Genomic DNA, 21,600 nt, shown 5'->3' on the forward strand with positions numbered 1-21,600 from the left:
AGGGTTCGGTTTGGGGTTTAGGGTTTAGAATTCGGTTTCGGGTTTAGGGTTTGGTTTCGGGTTTACGGTTTAGGATTTAGGGTTTCGGGTTTAGGGTTTAGGTTTTAGGGTTTAAGGTTTTGGATTTCGGGTTTAGGGTTTTGGGTTTTTGGTTTATTTTGTAAAAGATAAAGTGGTAAAATAAGGATATTATATATGCTATTAAAAATAAAAAAGATATTATAAATATTTATAATATTAATATTAAAAATATTAATATTAAAAAATAAATTGATAGTTTTTAATTTGATATATGTAGTGGAGGTTATCAAATGAAAGTAATGTTGTAGGGACTGTTATGTAAATTAATAATGTTAAGAGCTAATTGTAATTTATGTAATAAATTAAGAGGAGAAGTATATTTAGTTAAAATGAAGTATGAGGGGTACGTTTAGCGACACCCATTAAATAATAATGAAACTGAACCCTAAAGAATATATAAATTATTATGGTATACTAACTTCACTTCATCCATATATACACACAAAAACATAAAACTTATATCAATCTCTACCTCTTCTTCCCTCCCAAAACCCTAGCCATGTCAAATCCTAATCTCTCTTTCCTTGCTTTACTTCAAAACCAACTACTCCACGACTCTGATACCACCTCGGAGCTTCTCGTAACAACAAGTACTCCACATGTGCCATCAGAGGGCACTTCAGAAACCCTAAAGAACAAAGAACACGTGGCAGACGTGAACCACACGCCTTCAGAGTGGACGAAGTTCCGCGGTGTGAGGCGGCGGCCATGGGGAAAGTTTGCAGCTGAGATAAGAGACCCCGCGAAGCGTGGGGCTCGGATATGGCTTGGGACTTATGATTCGCCTGTGGATGCAGCTTTTGCTTATGATAGAGTGGCTTATAAGATTCGTGGGTCTCGAGCTATGGTTAATTTCCCGCATTTGGTTGGTGCTAACATGGCGGAGCCGGTGAGGGTGACGCCAAGGCGGAGGAGTGCGGAGAATGATGGGTGTTTGAAGCGGTCAAAGACGAGTAGTGGTGAGCCTACCACGGTGGATGGAAGCTCTAATGTAGATGATCAAGTTAAATAATATGTTTTTGAATTTTGAAGAATGTTTGTGTTTTGAGTATTAATTAGTTGTTGATTTTTAGTATTGTTTGAATTTTATTTTGTGGGAAAAAGTGGAACTTTTTTAATTCATCTATATTATATTAAGTTAGTAATTGAAATTTTTGTGCAAATTGGTGCATGTAACAAACCTAAAATTTTGATGACAATATAAAGACGCATAAATATACGCTGCTGAAGATAAAAAAGAGAGTGTGGGGGGGCGGTTTGGGGGGCTAAAGGAAGCCTCACCCCCGGATATAAACTAAAAGCCCTACCGATTCGAGATATTATGTTTGCCTTTAAATCTTTAGGGATATGTACAAGTATAAACTATTTGAGTATTTGATATATTTTCTCAGGTGAATGACAATCCAATAGGACAGACGTACAATTCTAATTAAGAGAATTGAACCTTGGCTAGCAGCATGTTTGTTACATATATAGTTTAACATAACATGTTAGCATAGTATACTTATCACAATCAAAGGGGTGGTCAAGATGACGGGTTTTCAAAAATGATTTGCTAAAGTTTATTTAGGTCAAAATCAAATGATTCACTATAGTACCCTTTTTAGTTGTAAAATGTTTTCATTTTGTTTCTGGAATTTTCATATATAATAAAGTATACCATGTGTATTTATTTATTATTTTGTTAGAATCAAATTTTAAAACCATGTGGATTTATAACTAAACAATAATTTTGTCTAGTTAACCCCACAATCTCGTTATTTTCCCCACATTATTACAATAGTTAGTTTTAAAGTAGCCTGTGTTACCAACTTTTTTAATAAAATGATTTAACACGCCAGATTATGATTTTTTTTTATTTACTTAAAAGCGACACTAACTATATGTATATAGCACATACAATATCATAGTGTTTGATAGAAGATGTTTTGCATTATGTCTTACTTTTTATAAAGGTTTGGATCAAATATAATTTACTTTTATCGTGAGAGTATATAAATAACTAGAGTAGTTATGTTAACATTAGAGTAATTATTATTACACTATATATAACTTTTGAACTATAGTAATTATTACACCGGGTGACTGGGTAGAGACAAATACTATATGGTAGCGGCAAGAAATTCTTTGGCCTTGATCAGGGTATTCAGAGATAACATGTTGTTATAATTACTTAACTCAAAATTATAATTACTCTATTTATTTGTATGTTTAGTAGCTAATTTTATTTGTACCGGATCTAATTCCCACTTTATAATTCCCAACAACTTTCATGTTTTGTGATAGTCAACATTAAACAACTAGTGTTGATACATCTTGGTAAAGCGGTCAGTGGCGAAGGTTCCAAATGGCACGGGGTGGCCCCGACCCCCCCCCTGTTTTTTTACGCAACACTTGTAACTTTACCCGTTTTCGCCCGACAATATTTATACGAATTTTTATATGTAGTGTAAATTTAGTCGTTTCCGGTCGGAATTTTTTATATGTAGTGTAAAATTTAGCCGTTACGGTCGAAAATTTTTATACGTAGTGTAAATTTTAGCTGTTTTCGGGCGAAAATTTTTATACGTAGTGTAAATTTAGTCGTTTCGGTCGAATTTTTTATACGCAGTGTAAATTTTAGCCGTTTTCGGGCGAAATTTTTTATACATAATGTAAATTTAGCCGTTTTTGGCCGAAAATTTGAGCCCGTCCGCTTTCGTTTGTGAAATTTTTTATACATTTTGAGTCCGGCCCCCTCGGTGTCTTAGTCCAAACTTCGCCACTGAAAACGGTGACATGTGACAGTTATAAATAATCGTTGTGACATAAGGACCACGACATTATTGTCTTCGAAATAAAATTTGTTGCAGTAACGAGTATAACATGACAGTATACGATTTAGGATTTTATAGAATTTTTTCCGGTTTTGATAACCTTTTCTTTGCCCTACCATGTTGACTACTCCTGCTTTGATGTTTTTGTTGATTCTAGAACGGAAGCTTCTTTTTAGAAGGGAGTAAGTCTTCAACGTAGAATTAATTCGTTGATAATGCCGTATTATTGCTATTACTTAGACTTGTGAAGTCAAAAAACACTCAAAACCATTAATTATTTTAGCTTCTAATTTGATTTTCTTTTGAATGTTGACAATCTCTACTAACTAGTTTTATGCCCGTCCAGTCATAATATCAAAACCAAAAGTAAATGCACCAAATTTAGGCCCCATAAGAAGCCTGCAACATTGAATTCAAAAGTTTAAATTTGGGTTGATACGAATTCACCTAAAAAGTTATACAAAATACATAAATGAAAATTGTATTTTTTAGAAACTACTATATACTTCAAAATTGAATCTACATTTTTGAAACTGAATTTGAATAGTTCAAAACGGAATGGAGCTCAAAATTTGAATTTTGGTTAATTAGAATTGACCTTAATTATGAAAACAAACAAACATATAAAGAAATATAATTATTTTGAGCTAGTTAACTAATGATAATTTTGACCATGTAGTAAAAACCTGATATTTCCAATCCTCTTACTAAATTTTGCACAGAAGTTACATCACCCAATTTAAAATATGTATATATACATATACAACCTTCAAGAAATAAGCATATATATTGGTAGCAATTGCTCTGGCTATTGTCTTGCTCTAGCTAGTTCCAGGAGCTCCACAAAGAAGAATAACCTAATCACAGAAACAAAATACATATATTTATAGATTAAACAATACATTTGTGTAACTTCTATGTTGCATACCGAACAGTATAAGATGATGATCAACAACACTCTAAACAATACAAAACTGAAAAATTGCACCTTAAACACCACAGTGCAAAACAAACTTAATTGTAATATTTTACCTGTATTTTGTTGCTTCTTATCAAATAAAGACTCGAACAAATATTATGAAACTCTCAGAAAGCTTGTAGTGATTCAAGAACCTACCAATTAACTTGGCCTTAGCACACTTGAACCTATTGATTTCTTTAGCATGTATCAATTAATTGCAGCATGGGTAATAGATTAAGGAGTTATGTTGGAAGTAGTTATGATTGACTTAAACCTGAACCTTTTATTTTTATTTGAGACATAAGATAAACAAAAGGTGGTTTAGAAGTTATGAATGTCAAAATGTAATTAGCCATTGTTTAATATTGTTTTACTCATGAATTACTGATCATACTGAGAAGAGTTTGTGGTGCTTTTTTAGAATGGAAATTTGATAACCTAGCCCATCACTAGCCCTAATCCGCCACCCAAGTATCATTGCCACTAACCACCACTGTCCACTTTCCATTAACGTCTGATTTGGCACCCTCTCCTTTACCATGAACATTTGATATGGCTCTTTAGTAACAGATTTCTGGTGATGACAACTTGCATTATGACCAAAGTCCACAAAGCATGTTGTTTTTCTCTCTTAACGAATTTCAGGTGATGACGACTTGCATTATGATCAAATAAAAAGGAGAAAGCATTTATACACATGCCAAAAGTTGTTAAATAAAACAATCGTCTTAACCAGGGGGGACACTTTCAAATTGGTTTGTTTACTTTCGCTCTAGTCTTACATTGCTTCATCCTCTTTCTTTTGTTTCTTACTAGTTATAGCATATTTACAAGTCTAAGTCGATCAGCGTTAGCGTCACTTCATTAATTGTTTAGTCTCTATCCTTTATTAGAACACATTATAAGGTAGATGTACATGACTTCTTAACATATTGATAAATTTAAAAAATTAGCAAATATTTCTCCCGCGACCTAAATTTTAATGTTCTTAAAGTGTGATGAAATAGTCTAACCTATAGGCTTGTAAGTATGAATATCTGATAAAAGCTTAAGATCGTCACAAAATTTACATATTATTTTTTTTTACATGTTCGAAGGTATATGTCTCCTTTATTTATAAAACTTTGTTGTATGTTTTCCTATTTGATGTAGTGGCCTAGCGGGGCTAGATATAGTGATGTAGTATTATACAATACAACCATTAAGAAAAAGTGACATGTCCTTCCAAATGGCTAAGAAGCACAAAATTCTACTTTATTGTGGGCTACTTTTAAAGCCCATAATAATTGCCTATAAGCTTGTAACCACATTTACAAACCACAGTAATGGTGATTAGTTTGGAGCAATGTTGTAAAAGTAGGATTACAAGGCCGAGTACTCTTTGAATACTCGCTACAAGGTATGTCACCGAGGCGAGTTTCTGTAAATCCGTCTAGTTACTAAGAATCAGTCAAACGTGGTCAACTTCAGCCAAAATCACATCTTATCGGTGAACTTGGACCGATTTTGACTCAAAAAAAATAAAACATAATGGTTATTTCAATAATATTAAAGAACAAATATCATTTTTTAATTAATGATTAGTAATTTTTAGAATATTTTATATTTAAAAATGTATTTCTTTTATTTATATTGATATTTACTTATTTTGTTATAAATATTAGTAAACTTATGATATTTGACATATATATAATAACCAAATATTAATTTTCTTTGTATTTACCATGTCCGAGTACTCTCCGATTACTCCCCGAGTACTCTGAGTACTCCTTTCAAGGGGGTCGGTCGCCTAGAGACCACCTCGCAACTTTTGCAACATTGGTTGGGAGTAACTATCACATGTAAAATAGTTACCTGAAAAGTTAATTTCTCATCGTAATTTTCCTTTCTTTTAATGACCAACCAAACAAAGAAACAACAAAGAAATTTTATTTATCATATGTAAAACAGGTCTGGCAAAAGGCTAGCCACACCACTGACAATGTGATCGTAAAATTAATTTATATTCTAGTGTCGAATGTTTAGTAAATCGTTGTTGAATAAAAATCTTGATTGCTCATTTAATTAAAAAAACACGCGTGTTTTATGTTTGACTAGTTTGATCCTCCCGTGTTACGGGAGTTTATTTAAAGTTTTGTTTTTTATTGTTTTGCTATTTTATAATGATTATTTTATTTTTAACGTAGTTTTGTTTTAATTTAATACATATATATTAGTTTGTTATTATACTTTTAACGTCTGGGTTTTATCAGTTGAGATGTTTAGGTTTTTTAGTTTTTTAACAAACAAAAATAAACGAACACGAGCATGTTGATTTTTTTAAATGTACAAACATGAACACAAATATTTGTCTAATGAAAAAAGAGGCGTTGATGTAGTTGACGATGGTGGGTAGTACTGGAAGATAACTGACGATGGAGATGATAGACCAGCAACGAAGAACATGTAAAGCAGATAAATTAAATTAGGGTTTGATAATGAAAGTGTTTATCAATAAATGAGATCGTATAATCCATTTGAGGGCTATTAGAGTTTGGTAAGACACATAACCCGTGAAAATTATTCTTTGATAATTAAGGGGTTATTTCACAAATAAATAAGATGTTATAACCCGTTTAAGGGTTATCCGGGTTTGGTGAGACCCATAACCCGTGAAAATTATTGTTTGCTTATGAATTAGTGTTACAAATAAATGAGATGTTATAACCCATTTAAAGACTATCCGGGTTTGGTAAGACCCATACCCGCGAATTCGGGTCAAATACATGAGAAGCCTTCATTTATATATCAAGCAATCTGGTGGCTCTAAAGAATGGGGGGAGCAACCTGAGAGCGACACATAGGATTTTATGGTATGCAATTATATAGATAGTTTGATTCATTTATATAGACGTGAACGCGCACGTCGGTGGCAGACTTCGCATGTAACCAGGGGTGGCCTCCGCTACCTCTCAACTTTTCACCAGTAGTGCAGATTTTTCCTTTTGGTTTTCTTATTTCGCTACCCCATGAAAAAAAATAACATTATACATGTTTGTTTAAAGCACAACCAAATTAAAATGTAAAACCAATTAAAGTCAACCCAAATTTTAAAGACCAACCAGATTAAGGTTCAAACCAAATATAATCATAATTCGTTGTTCCCCTTGGACACTTGGTTTAGCCCAGACATTAACATTTAACAAAACAACCTTTCATTCATCCATTGTCCACACCACGCTGCTTCTACCCCACGTTGTCCTGACCCCTGTTGCCCTCCTCCGATCACTAGACCTCCACGTCGCAGCCGAGTGGGCGACAGTCGGGGTTTCCACGGTCTCTCTTTCATGGTTTGACTTCTACTTGTTTAGTTTTGGTATTATTTTACTTGTTATCTAAAATTGTAATTGTTAATTTGTTTATATAAATTGTTAATTTGGATTTCTTTATCGGCAATTGAGTATTTAAATGATTGATTATGGTTTATTGGATATTTTGATAATGCAATTTGGAATTGATTAGAAATTTAGACTCTATATTTTGTATCTTCTAAAATTAGGAACCTGAAAGGTGAAACGACAAAATCTTATTAACAACCTTTTTAAATGAAAATTTCAAAAAAAAATGATAATATTGGTCTAACACCAAGTTAAGAAAAAATATTTTATGAATAAAGTAAAAAAATCGGTTACTATATGAATTACGATAAAAAAATAAATTGTTTACATTGTATGAAATGCGTTAAAGAAAACGTCGAGCGTTACCCTTAAGGTTTCTGCATGAATCCGCCACCGGCACACGTGTACCATTAATGTTTATTTAACGTATTAATAAAATACAGGAAAATGTGTCGGTTATATGTATGCATAAATATAAACAAACAAGGGCTGGTTACTTGGCTTTTATGTTATTGTATGTATGCTCTTCATTTTTATTTATACATTTATCTTAGAAACAAATATGAAAGTGTTCGTGCATTTGTTTTTGTTTGTTAACAAAATTTTATTCTCTGTTAGTTCAAGTTTAATAATTTTAACATTAAATATTATTATGTTCATTTTTAGGGTCACAAAAAAGCTGATCAATATGGGATTGGGATTGGGATTCGGATCGGGCTAACGAGCTATATTGGTTCAACCCGCTTATTTTAAGGAACTTGAATGTTTTGTTCGAGCTCAAATCGTGAAACCTCGAGTCAACTCCTTTATTTAAAAACATATATATAGTTTCTAGATTTTATATTTCTCACTCGTGTTTATCATCAAACAATAAACATAATATCTTTAACGTGCACACAATGCAAAATTAATAAACTATAAATCTTATAACTTATATACATTATGGCTATAACTTAAACGAGTCACACGATTGAGCCAACAAGACAACTAACGAACCCGCTAACCAACTAGATTTTTTTGTGAACGACTAAAGCTCAGTTAACTAGGGTAACTTAATATCAAAAGGCGACCTCAGACACCTGCAATTGCAGACAGTGTTGGGTTGTTCAAATCCACCATCTATTATTTCAAAGAAACCCATCACCTGAAAGCCAACTACAATAACTAAAACCTCATGTTTCAATAAAACAATACAAATCAATAGTTACAAACAATGTGTTAAAAACGGGTATTTTACTCGTACCATATTCAGTTCAAAATGGTACAATCGGTTGAACCGGAACGTATCGGGAGATTCAACCGAATTAAATAATTTACCCTGTAATCTCATATAAATACAATTTCAACTAAAAAATAACCCAAAAGTACATTAATAAACATCACACATGAATAACGATCGAGTTAGATAGAAAGTTTTTACTTTGTAAATGAAATTAGTCAATTACAAAAGACGTTAATAAACCAACATTGGATTTGCATGATACAACATTGGTTGATTAACGAATCGTCGTTTACTGTTTTTACCTGTTTCAATTTTATCAATTATGTTAGTTATTTCTGGAAAATACGGGCTGCAAAAATATCAAAAATCTCTTGGATTTAAAACCGATTTTCCGTTACAAAATAAAAAACGACAGTCTGATCCGATGTTCTAGCAAACCACACGTAAAGTTTTAAGGAAAATTGGATTTTAATAACCCCAACTTAATACAATTGGCCGATAATAATCCCAACTTTGAAAATAGCTGTCACTGATCCCAACTTTCACACTATTTGTTTTCATTGGACCTCCGTTAAAAAAAACTTAACGACGTTAAGTTTTTTCCAAATTTCAAACTGATATTAGGGCTTTTGTTCTGAATGAGGATACGAGTCGATGATGTAAAACTTACCATCAAACGGTGGGTCCAAATGACTAAATGATGCTTCAATTCCGATGTTTAAACTTTTAATTAACAAAAATTAAACTGTTTAAAGCGTCATTTCGAGTTAAGTTTTACATAAGTCGATTCATATTCTCATTCTGATCAAAAGCCCTAAAATATCAATCTAAAATTTGAAAAAAACTTAACGTCGTTAAATTTTTTAACGGAGGTCCAATGAAAACAAATAGTGTGAAAGTTGGGACCAGTGACAGCTATTTTTAAAGTTGGGATTATTATCGGCCAACTGCACTAAGTTGGGATTATTAAAATCCAATTTTCCAAGTTTTAAAAACATTTAATATTCACAAATAACATTTTCCCGTTTTTTTAGGAGAAAGTTTGAAGGCATCAGTGACGCAGGTGGATTCAATTCAAAGCATCTTCTTCTTCTTCTTCCTGCCTGCAATTGAAATTGATGGATAAATCAATAATAGGAGGAGGAGGAGACTGACGCAGTAACAAAGCAGCTGTTCAAGCGACTAACGACGATGCTTCCGCCAGCAAATTGTACTTACCCTAACCCTAATTTCCATCACTTATGCATTCTTACGTTTTACATTTCTGATCTAAACACTATACGTAATTGTCACATTGAGTTTGATTAATCAATTAGGTTTTGTTGCATACTATTGCTACTGATTGAAATTCAAATCACGGATGCAGTTAATTGCCTTAAACTCAACCCTAAATGAGAATGTTATTGCAAACCCTAGATTTTCAATTTATGTAAAATGTGATTAATTACCTTTTCTAATACATATGTATGTTGCAAGCAAACATTTTTATTGTAGAACAGGTGCAGACGGGCCGAACTGCTCGCGAGCTACTTGAGCTAGGATTGATAAACAAAAAAGCTCGAAACGAGCCGAGCTTTGTATGGGAAGCTCGTTTAGGCTTGTCGATCCTTAACGAGCCTTGTGTGTATTTTCTAAGTTTTAAATCTTTTGGATTTCTTTGCATTAGTTTCACACTGCGCAGCTGAGCTTCGGCTTGTTAAGGTTTTTCGCAAAAGTCAAAATGTATAAAAAAAAATTTAAAAATGTATATAAATTAATTACTAAATTATAAATGGGCCGAGCTTGAAAAACCAACGCATGAGATGATCTCAAGCTTTAGAAAAAGATCTTGAAATGAGCCAAGGTTAAGCTTTAGAAAAAAATCTCGTAACAAGCCAATCTCGAGCTTTAGCATAACATCTCGAAACAAGCTGAGCTCGATCTCTTGTAAGTCAAAACAAGTCGAGCTCAGTTTGGCTTGTTCACACCCTACACGCACTTCATAAGAACTAGGGTTTTTGTCAAGTTATAGAAATGTAATGCATAAACTTGGTAACTTTGTGTCACAAATCTTTTGTTCTTCTTCCTATGATTGGTCGTTTGCATCATATGACTCAATTCCTTTTAAAAATAATATTCATTTATGAGTAACATTTGATATGGCATCCATATAATATAAAGATTCATTTTTTATATAATTTTTGGACGGTGATAGTTATTGTTTTCTATGTATGGTTGAAAGGTCTTGTGTCAAGAAAGGATATATCAAAGATGATTATGTGCATTTGTTTGTAAGGAGGCCCGTTAGGAGATCTCCGATAATAAACCGTGGTATGTTAATGTTTCCTTTGCTACCAAAAATTATATGTTATATGTCTTTTTGATGACTTTGTTATTGTTTCGCATATTGATGTTCGTCTTCTGAAGGTTATTTTGCACGTTGGGCTACATTCCGGAAGTTTCTCCATCAGTTTCTGAATAGTGAATCGAAATCGAATGAAGGTCACATTAAAAAGCAGATATTATCACTAGGAGCCGGTTTTGATACAACATATTTTCAGTTGAAGGTTTGTCATTTGACTCATTTTCTGTTAAACAAGTAGTACTACTGTTAATATTATTACTATTTTTGTTGTTGCTGTTGTTATTATTTTTGTTAATCTTTATCATTGGCAGGATGAAGGGCGGGCCCCACATTTGTATGTTGAACTTGATTTCAAGGAGGTGACTTGTAAAAAGTCAACCATTATTGAAAATTCTCCACAGTTAAGGGGAAAGATCAGTGAGACAGCGTCAATATCTCAAGGTAATCGGTGTGTAAAATATCTTTAACAAGAATTCAAGAAACACTTCTTCATATCGGACACTTTGATAATTAATTTCATTATTTTTTTATCTGCAATTTTGCAGAGAAAGGAGAAGTAATAAGTGATAATTACAAACTTCTACCAGTTGATTTGAGGGATATACAATGTTTAAATGACCTGATTTTAGCTCATATGGATCCAAGGTATGTGCATCAGTTAGTTTCTCATGTTAATATCTTAATTTAGTGAAATGGTGTTACCGTTTTCAAGATATTATGTGGTCTATGTTTCCTTCTAAAGCTTATTCAATTTTTTATTGACAACCTAGATAGAACAATCATTTTTGTGTAAGCCTGTAAAAGAATAGATGGTTCAGTGAATCGTTTGGCGAGAAGTTAGTTCATTTAATAAACGAACAAACATTAGCAAAACTTTTTGCTCATATAGTTAAATGAACGAACATGAACACATGTCTCGTTTGTTCATTTATCTCCGTAAACATTCTATCACATTCGCTCATTTAAGTAAACTTATGTTTGTTTGTTGACATTCATTTTTGTTAATTCGTTAATATATTAATTTAAATTTTTTAGGCCTGTTATAGTTTAGTCTAGTTTAATCTACGTTTGCTCATTTTAATTTGTTTATCATAAGTTAGTCTACTTGTTTATGTCATAAATATATTAATTTAAATTTGTTAGGCTAATTATAATTAGTCTAGTTTTAATAACTTTTTAGGCACAACTCAATGTTGCTCACCTTTACTTTTTAATTGGTTTTAGTCAGTTATGCTTGTTTGTTTACTTTCGTGAAGTGTCCGTTTATACTATTAACAAACAAACATAAACGAGCACGAGAACATTCATTTTCTTAACGAACGAACACACAAGGAACCCTCGTTCTTTTGATTGTTTGTGTACGATAGTTTGTTCGGTTAAAGAACGAACGAACACGAACATGCTCTGTTTGCGTTTGTTCGGTTCATTTACAGGCCTACTTGTGTGTCTACATTTCACAGTAATAACATGAAAAATAATATCTTTGTTGATTACCTTTATTAAATAGATTTTGTTATCATCAGCTTGCCAGCATTTATAATCGCGGAATGTGTGCTAATATACTTGGATCCTGAGTCAAGCAATGCCATTGTTGAATGGGCTTCTAGAACATTCTCCACATCAGTATTCTTTCTATACGAGCAGGTACTTAATTTTTAATCATATGAATACGAACATATAGATTAATCCTTATATCTTTTATATCCTTTCAATATGTCGTCATAATATATTTTCCTGCAATAATAGATTAATCCACATGATGCGTTTGGGCAACAAATGATCAGAAATTTGGAGGTAATATATTATGGATTCTATTTTTTTCTCTCTTAAATGATCATTAAAAAAGCTCAACATTGATCATATGCAACATTGATGTGAGTTTATGTTTTTTTTTCAGAGTCGGGGGTGCGGGTTATTAGGCATCTATGCTACACCGACATTGGATGCAAAGGAAAAACTTTTTCTTGACCGAGGCTGGCAGGTATGTTTTAGATGTGAAATCTCAGAGATAATAATAATTAATTAATACAAAGTTCATGTGTATTAACGGATATTTATGATGAGTTATAGAGAGCCATTGCGTGGGATATGCTGAAGATATATACTAGCTTCATTGAACCTCAAGAACGACAAAGGTATTTGTTTTTTTGAATAAACACCGTACGGTAGGTAGTTTGTTTATGTTAGTTTATTTAATAAACGACCGAAGACTAACTAAAGTTTTTGTTCACTTAGTTAAACGAACGAACATGAACACATGTCTCGCCATTCATTTATGTTCGTTAGTTTGCTTTCTATGTTTGTTACTTAACTATTGTTTAAGTTTGTTAATATATTCATTTAAGTTTTTCAGGCCCATTGCAATTTAGTCTAGTTTTAAACTTTTAATAGCTTTTTAGGAGGCCCAGTATATTTTTGTAGACGCTTATTTTTAATTAATTTTAGCTCAGTTATGTTGTAAGCTTTTCTTTTATACTGTTGACAAACATAGACAAACACATTCATTTTCTTAACGAATGAACATGAACAAGAAAACCCTGTTCCTTTAGTTGTTCGTGTTTAGTTATTTGTCCTGTTCATTTACATGACTAGGTATAGTAAAAGTGATGAACAATTGAACATCTTTCAAAAGCTTTTGTAATCTGTTTAACAAGTTTCCTTATTTACTCTCGTTAATTTGCTCATTAAATATATTTTATAAGATTTTTATCCATGTTTGGTTGATTAGGATCGAACGGTTGGAATTGTTTGATGAGTTTGAAGAATGGTATATGATGCAGGCAAGTTTCTATCCTAATATCTCATAGCGAAAAGAAATTTGTTTTACCCTGAAAGTCAAAACAAATAGTTCTGAAACTAAATTTTGAATTTTGTTCAACTTCAAGTAGAAATCAAAGTTAACTTTCTAAAAAGAATTAAAAATGCTCAAAAAGGCAACCTTAATACTAATTGTTATTCCTCCAATGTTTATTTCCAGGAGCACTATTGTGTCACTTGTGCAATCAACGATGCCATGGTACGTTCTGCGTACAATTTGTTATAAAACATGGAATTACCAAACCACAACATAGCAACCCATTGTTAACAAGCCATCTAATGCATTTTGTTTCAGGGCATGTTTGAGGATTATGGTTTTCCTAAAGACCAGCATGTAACCGGTGCGTCTGCAACATCATCCCCATGAAAAAGCCATAAGTTATAATGTTATATGATATAATCACTTACATCACATGTGTCATGTGACTAGCACATGGTACCCAAAATGGGGAAAGCTTTATTAGTTTGTTTTTATGTGGTTGATTGAATCTTGTGGATAGTGGTGGTGGTGGTTTTGATTGAATCTAAAGAAATGATTGTTTTGCTTTTTCTTTAGGTTTCACCAAATGAACCACTATGTGTGGGTCCCTTTTGTTTTGTGTTTTATATTATGTTATAATGTTATTTTCTAATATAAAGAGAGGTATCATGACAACATAGTGATTGATGGCCAATTATGCAAATAGAAAACTTGAAGTAGAAACAAAAAGATTCAATCCTCAAAATCTCAACAACAATCTTGGTGGTCACCTCCCCATCAAAACAAAATGATTTGAGTGCAAAATACTAAAATATGACCATTTTTCATTAGTTGCTATCATGAATGAGGGCCCAAAACTCAGCATTATCTTGGACGACCCTACTCGTTGACTAGTCAAATAAAGTGTCGTATGCCCACTTACCACTCAAAAGATCAGAGATGTCTCAATAATTTATCTTCATCATCCACCATGTGGTAAAGGTGACAATTCTTGAAATTTACATCCAAAAGGATAGTGGTCTAAACTCCAAACCAACTAGTTTGACCTTCTTAAACAATGGGTGCAAATAGGCTAAGCCACGCTTAACAAACTTAAGATTGTTGATAAAAAGTTAAGCAAGCCAAACCCAAGCCTAAACAAAGCTCGTTTAGTTTATGAAACCGGGCCCAAGCTTTGAATGGCAAGATTGTTTAGGCTCGTCAAAACTTATGTAGTTTTATGCTTAGACTCCTTTAAGGTTTTTCTCAAATTAACTCGAGCTGAGCTAAGCCAATCTAGAGCTCAAGCTTCAAAATAGTCTTAACAAGCCAAGCTCGAGTAGTATAAGGTTCGGGCTCGGCTCATTTGCACTATTATTTTGTCTAGAGGCATCAATCATGGCAGGTTGACATGAATACCCATACACGTTTAAAATCGTGTAACACAAACATGAGCCATTAAACCCATTTGTTTAAACGTGTCATACAAATAGCGAGTCATAATAAAGTTAAAAACGTGTTAGGTTGGTGCATTGTAAAAAAAAAGGGTAGGGTTAATCATAACTATTATGTTAACTTGTTTATTTAAAAAAAGCTTAAATATGTCAACACGAACACTACCCGTTTATTAAACAAATTAGATATGACAGCCCAAAACCAGATTATTTTCGTGTCATGCTTCGGATAATATCATAAATAACACTAGTTTAAACCATAAAATATGAGTCAAACCAGTATGATTCATTTTGACAAATCTCCAAGCTAAACCAGTGACAAAAGACGAATCCTGTTAGATTCATAGAAAACATTACTATAGAGGGGAGAAGGGGTAGAGGCCGACCTAAATTGACTTGGGATGAGAGGATTAAGCATGATTTGATAGATCTAAACCTCTCCGATGACATGGTTGAGGATAGAAATTCTTGGAGGAGTAGAATTAAAGTTAAGGATTTTTAGGGAGAAAAGAATACCTTAGGGCTTCTATTTACCTTATTTTAGTCACACACCATAATAATATTCTCTACATAAATAGTATTAATATCATTATTATTGTTATTATTATTATTATTATTATTATTATTATTACTTTTAAACTCTAATTTCCTTTGTATTGTTTCATACATATGTACGTTAGAGCCGAGCGTCTCTCTGAAAGCCACCTCTTTATCCATGTGGATAGAGGTACGGTGTGCCTACATCTCACCCTTCCCAGACCCTACTTATAGCTATGCTATTGGTGGGACCTTACTGGGTATGACTGATTGATTGATCCAAGCTAAACCAGTAAAATTTGGCAGTTGGTCGGTAAATAACTAACAACTTCTAGGGTGATAACACAATATATAGATTGAGTACAGTCAACGCTTACAACTCAACAACAAGAAGCAATAACAATTCTAAACATTACATGATGAATTACACCTAAAAGAACTCGAAATCAAGATATTTACCTCCCGGTTTAACCCCCGCTCCCGGTCCTGGTCCTGGTCCCGCCATTCGTTTACTATTACTACCCGCCCCAACCGGGTCAACCGCTCCAAACTTCACAGGCAGCTCGGGGTCCACAGGCCTGGGCACTTCTGGAGGCGTACTGCACCGAATCAACGCCCAATTCACACCTTCAAAAAATGGGTGTTGTTTAATCTCGGTAGCCCCACGTTTAACACCGAGCCGATGTTGCGGTTCCTTCACAAGCAAACCCCTGATCAGGTCCCGGCTTGCGTAGCTAGTAGCCGGTGACTCAGGAAACCGTAGCTGCTGACCAACCACGTTAAACAAAGTGGCTCGGTTTCCCGCACCCTTAAATGGGGTCCGACCGTATAGCAACTCGTGCAAGAAAACCCCAAACGTCCACCAATCAACCGCGCTTCCGTGTCCCTCGCCTTTAATAATTTCAGGGGCTAGGTATTCATGGGTCCCAACAAATGACATTGACCGGGCCGTGGTTGGTTCCGCTACAAGTTCAGGGAGTTGACCAAAAAGAGGAGTCGGGTCGGTTCGCGGTTTGGGGCTTCGTTTTTTCTTGCTTCTTTGAGGGAAAAAGCGCGGGAGGAAACACGCGGGTTGAATGCAGACGGACGTGGGCTCGATACATGCGGGCTGCACGCAAAATGCACTATTCGGGCCTCGTTTAGTAGGATCGGCATCTAACGAGGATGATTTAACGAGGGTGGGTGATACTGCGCATCTCAATGAGAGGTCAAAGTCGGACAACATTATGTGACCATCATCGCGTACCAACACGTTTTCGGGTTTCAGGTCTCGGTATACGACTCCAAGCATATGAAGATACTCGAGAGCTAACAGAACCTCAGCAGCATAAAACCTGAAACAGGCAAAGAGTTTAAACGGATCATTTGTAGTGCAATCTAAAACAGGCCAGGTTTAAAACAGGTCATTTTAGTACTCTCTGAAACAGGCCAGGTTTAAACCGGGTCACTTTTAGTATCATCTGAAATGGGTCAAGTTTAAAACGGGTCATTGTTAGTACTATATGAAACCAGAGAGGTTTAAAACGGATCAGTTTTTGTACTATCTAAAACGAGTCGGTTGACCCACAAATACTTCCTGTTTTTTCAAAGAGATAAGATTATTACAACAATGATAATAATAATAATAATAATAATAATAATAATAATGATAATAATAATAATAATAATAATAATAATTCAAATCTCTAAACGAATTTAGGACTTTGGGCAACTTTTAGCCCGTTTGACCCTTCCTCTATTAGCTAAATTTACGCCCACCGAACATTCAGCGAACAGTTTGTGAACCATTCATTGGGAGGTTTGTTTATGTTCGTTTATTTAATAAACGGACGATCATGAACAAAAAGAGTTGTTCATTTAACTAAATGAGCGAACATTAACTCGTCTCACTCATTCATCAGTGTTCGTGAATGTTACTCCTGTTTATGTTCATATATGTTTGTTTGCTTATGTTCATTAACATATTCATTTGATTTTTTTTGGCCCATTACAATTTAGTCTAGTATTATAACCTTTTAGGCCCAACACGTTGTTTTTCACATTACTTAACTAGTTTTAGCTCAGTTACATTCGTCATCTATGTTCAGTTATCTTTGTTCGTGTATGTTCATGACGATTCGTTTATCACGAACATGCTTTACTTTCTGAACAAACGAACATGAATAAGATAATGATCCGTTCGTTGCAAGCCTATTTCTGTATTTAGTACAGTTATTTCATGTGAAATTTGACAAACAAGTATATTGAATGCATACCTTGCTGCATATTCGGAAAAATGTTTGCCAGGCTGGCGTTGTCTCAATGTATGCAAATCGCCACCTGGACAATACTCCATAACCAAACACGAGAACCTGTCGGTTTCAAAATGAGTGTATAAAGTAGGCAAAAACGGGTGATCAAGCAGTTGTAATATATCTCTTTCAGTTTGAGCCCTAGACAACTTCTTTCTACTAGCAAGTGAAGCCTTGTCCATCACCTTCATTGCAAAATAACAACGGGTCCCACTCAACTCGGACTGATAAACACTGCCAATGTCACCACACCCGAGTAACCTAAGCAGCCTAAAATGACTCATACCCAAAAGCCCGTCTCGTGACCTTATTGCAAGAATCGCCTTCCACCTAGGATCATTACCTTTATGAGGCTTGTTGGTTCCATTGGTAAAGTTACTCCAGTTACTTTCGTCACTTAGACCACTACTATCACTCGCTCGACTTATACTCGTTTTCCCACTCTCAAAACATTCCCCTCGAAAGGGCATTTTGGTAATTCCACCACGGTCAACACTTAGCATACCGTCACTCATACGATACGTGCTTGTGCTCATTGATGTAACGACACCTGTACTGTCGATGCTACTATGCGGGCTTACATTACCACTTGGAGGTAAAGAAACATCCCAAACGCACTCTTTAAAATCAGAATCTCGACATACGGGCGAGTTTGTTGTATTTCGTGAGGGGTTTTCTTCAACTCCTGAAACGCGAATAGAAAGATCTTCAAGAAACAGACCTTTTGTGGAAGTTTTTTGACCGATCGGGACACAAACAGGCCTCATTAAATCCATGTCAACAGGCTCCGGAGGGTGACTAGCTCCCGAGAACGAGGTGGAACCGATATCATAACATTCATCGTTTCCTTTCAAAACATCATCCTGTAAAGAGTTTTTCCCTTTATATTTGCTCGCAGACACCGGTAAACCAGAATGTTGAAAACCTTGTGTTTGTGTATTTAAATGATTCATATCTTCTTGAATGATATCAAAAATCTCCCTTGAAAGCGGAAGCTTCTGCGAATCATGAACTCTTCTCATTTCTGCTTATAGTATAACATTAATCAGCATTCTCTTTATCACTATTCTGCAAAAGATTAAGCAAACGTTAGTGAATACGATGCATAATTCAGTGTAAATAAACAAGGTTTACCAAAATATGAATCTAACATAAAATGGTTGTGGACCATATATAAGATATTAAAGGAAACTGCATCATTTAGGCATTTTAGGGTTTAGTTTAATAAAACAAACTGATTATAATAACAAAGTGACATACAATAAGCTGCACCGCGACCCCCTTTTGGATAGGGGATCCGATTCCACTAAAAACAATGTTTTGGGTCTAATGGACCGAAGAAAACACGACTCGCTGAACCCTGGTTAAAATTGAATTTCACAAGCATGAGGTAATAATATGAATCGAAAAGTAACAATAACAATAATAATGATAATAATAATAATAATAATAATAATAATAATAATAATAATAATAATAAAATGGCAGGTAAACGGGCAACCAAAACCCATTTTTTTAATAGCAAATCCGATTCTTCTAAAAACAAAGTTTTGGGTGTTATGGAGGGAAGAAAACACGAGCTGGTGAACCCTGGTTAAAATTGAATTCCACAAGCATGAGCTAACAATAACAAATTTCAAGATAATAAAAAAAGAAAAGAAAAGGGTTTTGACGGATGGATCGGATTTTGACCTAATCGAAGCAACAAAAACATCACATCACCGGGTATTAAAATATGAAATAATAAGATCAGAAACAAAGAGATAAAGCAAATCAAACCCAAGTAAACAAAAGTGTGAGTTGAAGATAGAAAGAGTTAACTGAAGTGACTTACCAGCAGCAGATCTGAGTATGAAGAAAGAGGTGTATGTAATTAGAGAGAGGTTGGTTGGTGTATCTATTGGTTATCTGAATGTTGAAGGAGGTGTAAATGAGAGAAGAGAGTGAGATTGCTTACTGGTCTGGTCTCGTCTCGTCTGCATAAAAATAAAAGTGATCTGAGAATGCAGAGAGAGAGACAAGTGATGACGACGACAGGAGATGACTCTATTTCCTTTATTATTATTATTATTATTATTATTATTATTATTTGCTTTTTCTTTCCTTTTCCATTGGAGATGGAGCACTTTACTCTCTGGGAATACATATATAGACACACATACAGTGTTTGGTTGTGTGTACAAATATTACAAAGTTAATGTTTTTACTTTTTTTATTTTATTAAAGATTTTTATAATGTGAAATTTTTTTAAAAACATTTTAGAATTTATAAATTTTATTTGGGTCTATGATACTTCTAAAACATGATTTTTTTAGATAAAGTTCAAAATTTTGATCATTCAATATTATTCGATGTCTCTATATCAGAAAGGGAGTATAGAAATCTAACAAGTAATGAGTAATTGGGTAGTGTAAGATAGGGTTTTAGAGTCGGGTTTGAGACTCTTAAGTCATAAGACCGGCCTTGTTTCAAACGTCCTCATCATCATTTCTAATCAATCATCTGTTGAAGTCGAATCTTTTCTTTATATGTGAAGATGCCAAACGATGTACGATGAGTAGGGATACGGGTTAAAAACTAAGTAATTTGTAATCTGACAAGGCTTATAGATGTGTGTTAAAGTTATTTTTGGAAATGATTTTGTTTCTGATTTTTTATATGATAATAGTTTGCAAAGTAATATTTAGGTTTTTGGTTCTGTTAAACAGAAGCATATTTGGAAGATTAAATAGTGAAAAGTAGATTTGTTAATTGTATAATGAGTTTTGAAAGTAAATAAGAATTTATTGTTTTAAGAAACTCAATAATAAGGCTACCTGTAATGGGGCAACAATAGGGGCGAAGTGGAGCGATTTTTTTGGTGAACACCGTCTCCTCAAGCGATAATAGAGTGATAAGGAGGGGGGGGGGGGGCAAGGGATGACTACTTGTCGCATGGTTTGAGTTTTAATTATTATTATATTATATGTGTGTGTATAGGGCTACAACACCATTACACCCCTAAAACAAAAACCCATCATTTACTGACTGAGCCTCACATAGCGTGAGTCGCCCCCATTTTGTAGCATCTCTCCACTACACATAGCCTAACGACTAAGGATTATATGGCTAGACTCCAGTTCTTCATTGTATAGCTTTTTTAAAGATAAAATGTGATGTTATCTATAACTCTTAAGTAGTTTTACCTCATCGCATAAATCGTCAACACATAGTTTAAAATAAAATGGTGCATATTGTGTGCTCTACTTACCATGAATGGTTTCGTGTAATCTTGTAATTTAACACTTGATCGGCAATCACTCCAGCCTCTGACTATTTAAAATCGATTGATAGTCACTCTAACCCACCTTCTTAACAGGTGGCATAGAATTCATGTCGAAAAGCTTACCATGATAAATATCTTAAATATCACTTATCGGGGAAGTATATTTTGCAACTGCGCAATGCTATTTAAAAACCCATATTGAAGAATGCATATTCGTGAGTACATATTCACATTTTAAGAAATTTATAGGTCAATCAAGAATACATATCCGACATTTCAAGAAATTTACTAATAGCAAACAAAGATCATATTACCATACTCTATTTCTTCAATGTATAGCTCCTTAGTAGAGATATAATGTAATGTTTTCAAGAGCTCTATAGTAGCTTTCGATATTGGGACTTACGTGGTAAGTTTTATTTCATCGCATAAACCTTAACACGCAGGTTAAAACGACGCATTTCGTGAATTTACT

The 21,600-nt window shown here is 34.0% G+C and overlaps 4 protein-coding genes across 6 annotated transcripts; 3 read left to right on the forward strand and 1 right to left on the reverse strand.

Annotated features, from left to right (window-relative positions):
* Positions 1–580: 580 nt before the first annotated feature.
* On the forward strand, positions 581–1,093 carry LOC143585466 (ethylene-responsive transcription factor 13-like). The gene has a single exon (XM_077067249.1). It carries the CDS (start codon positions 581–583, stop codon positions 1,091–1,093), a length of 513 nt encoding a protein of 170 aa, XP_076923364.1.
* Positions 1,094–9,493: 8,400 nt separating this feature from the next.
* LOC143585474 (leucine carboxyl methyltransferase 1 homolog) lies at positions 9,494–14,167 on the forward strand. Its single transcript, XM_077067257.1, has 12 exons — positions 9,494–9,667; positions 10,679–10,767; positions 10,864–11,003; positions 11,113–11,242; positions 11,347–11,446; positions 12,325–12,445; positions 12,548–12,595; positions 12,699–12,782; positions 12,872–12,936; positions 13,530–13,581; positions 13,779–13,817; positions 13,914–14,167. Exons 5-12 carry the CDS (start codon positions 11,436–11,438, stop codon positions 13,983–13,985), a joined length of 492 nt encoding a protein of 163 aa, XP_076923372.1. The 5' UTR covers positions 9,494–9,667; positions 10,679–10,767; positions 10,864–11,003; positions 11,113–11,242; positions 11,347–11,435; the 3' UTR covers positions 13,986–14,167.
* LOC143585467 (leucine carboxyl methyltransferase 1 homolog) lies at positions 10,668–11,368 on the forward strand. Its single transcript, XM_077067250.1, has 4 exons — positions 10,668–10,767; positions 10,864–11,003; positions 11,113–11,249; positions 11,347–11,368. Exons 1-4 carry the CDS (start codon positions 10,668–10,670, stop codon positions 11,366–11,368), a joined length of 399 nt encoding a protein of 132 aa, XP_076923365.1.
* A 1,684-nt stretch (positions 14,168–15,851) lies between the features above and the next one.
* On the reverse strand, positions 15,852–19,811 carry LOC143585471 (serine/threonine-protein kinase D6PKL1-like). Of its 3 annotated transcripts, none has more exons than XM_077067252.1 (3): positions 19,694–19,811; positions 17,824–18,927; positions 15,852–16,902 (listed from the first exon to the last, which is right to left on the reverse strand). In XM_077067252.1, exons 2-3 carry the CDS (start codon positions 18,879–18,881, stop codon positions 15,999–16,001), a joined length of 1,962 nt encoding a protein of 653 aa, XP_076923367.1. In that variant the 5' UTR covers positions 18,882–18,927; positions 19,694–19,811; the 3' UTR covers positions 15,852–15,998. The 3 variants fall into 3 exon arrangements, with proteins under 3 accessions (XP_076923367.1, XP_076923369.1, XP_076923368.1); XM_077067254.1 differs by having other exon boundaries at positions 17,824–18,922; positions 19,694–19,802; XM_077067253.1 differs by lacking the exon at positions 19,694–19,811 and having other exon boundaries at positions 17,824–19,008.
* Positions 19,812–21,600: the final 1,789 nt, after the last annotated feature.

Source organism: Bidens hawaiensis, unplaced genomic scaffold (genome assembly GCF_021521415.1).
Source record: "Bidens hawaiensis isolate Kalapana, Puna unplaced genomic scaffold, B.hawaiensis_p1.1 tig00033857_1, whole genome shotgun sequence".
NCBI classification, from domain to species: domain Eukaryota; kingdom Viridiplantae; phylum Streptophyta; class Magnoliopsida; order Asterales; family Asteraceae; genus Bidens; species Bidens hawaiensis.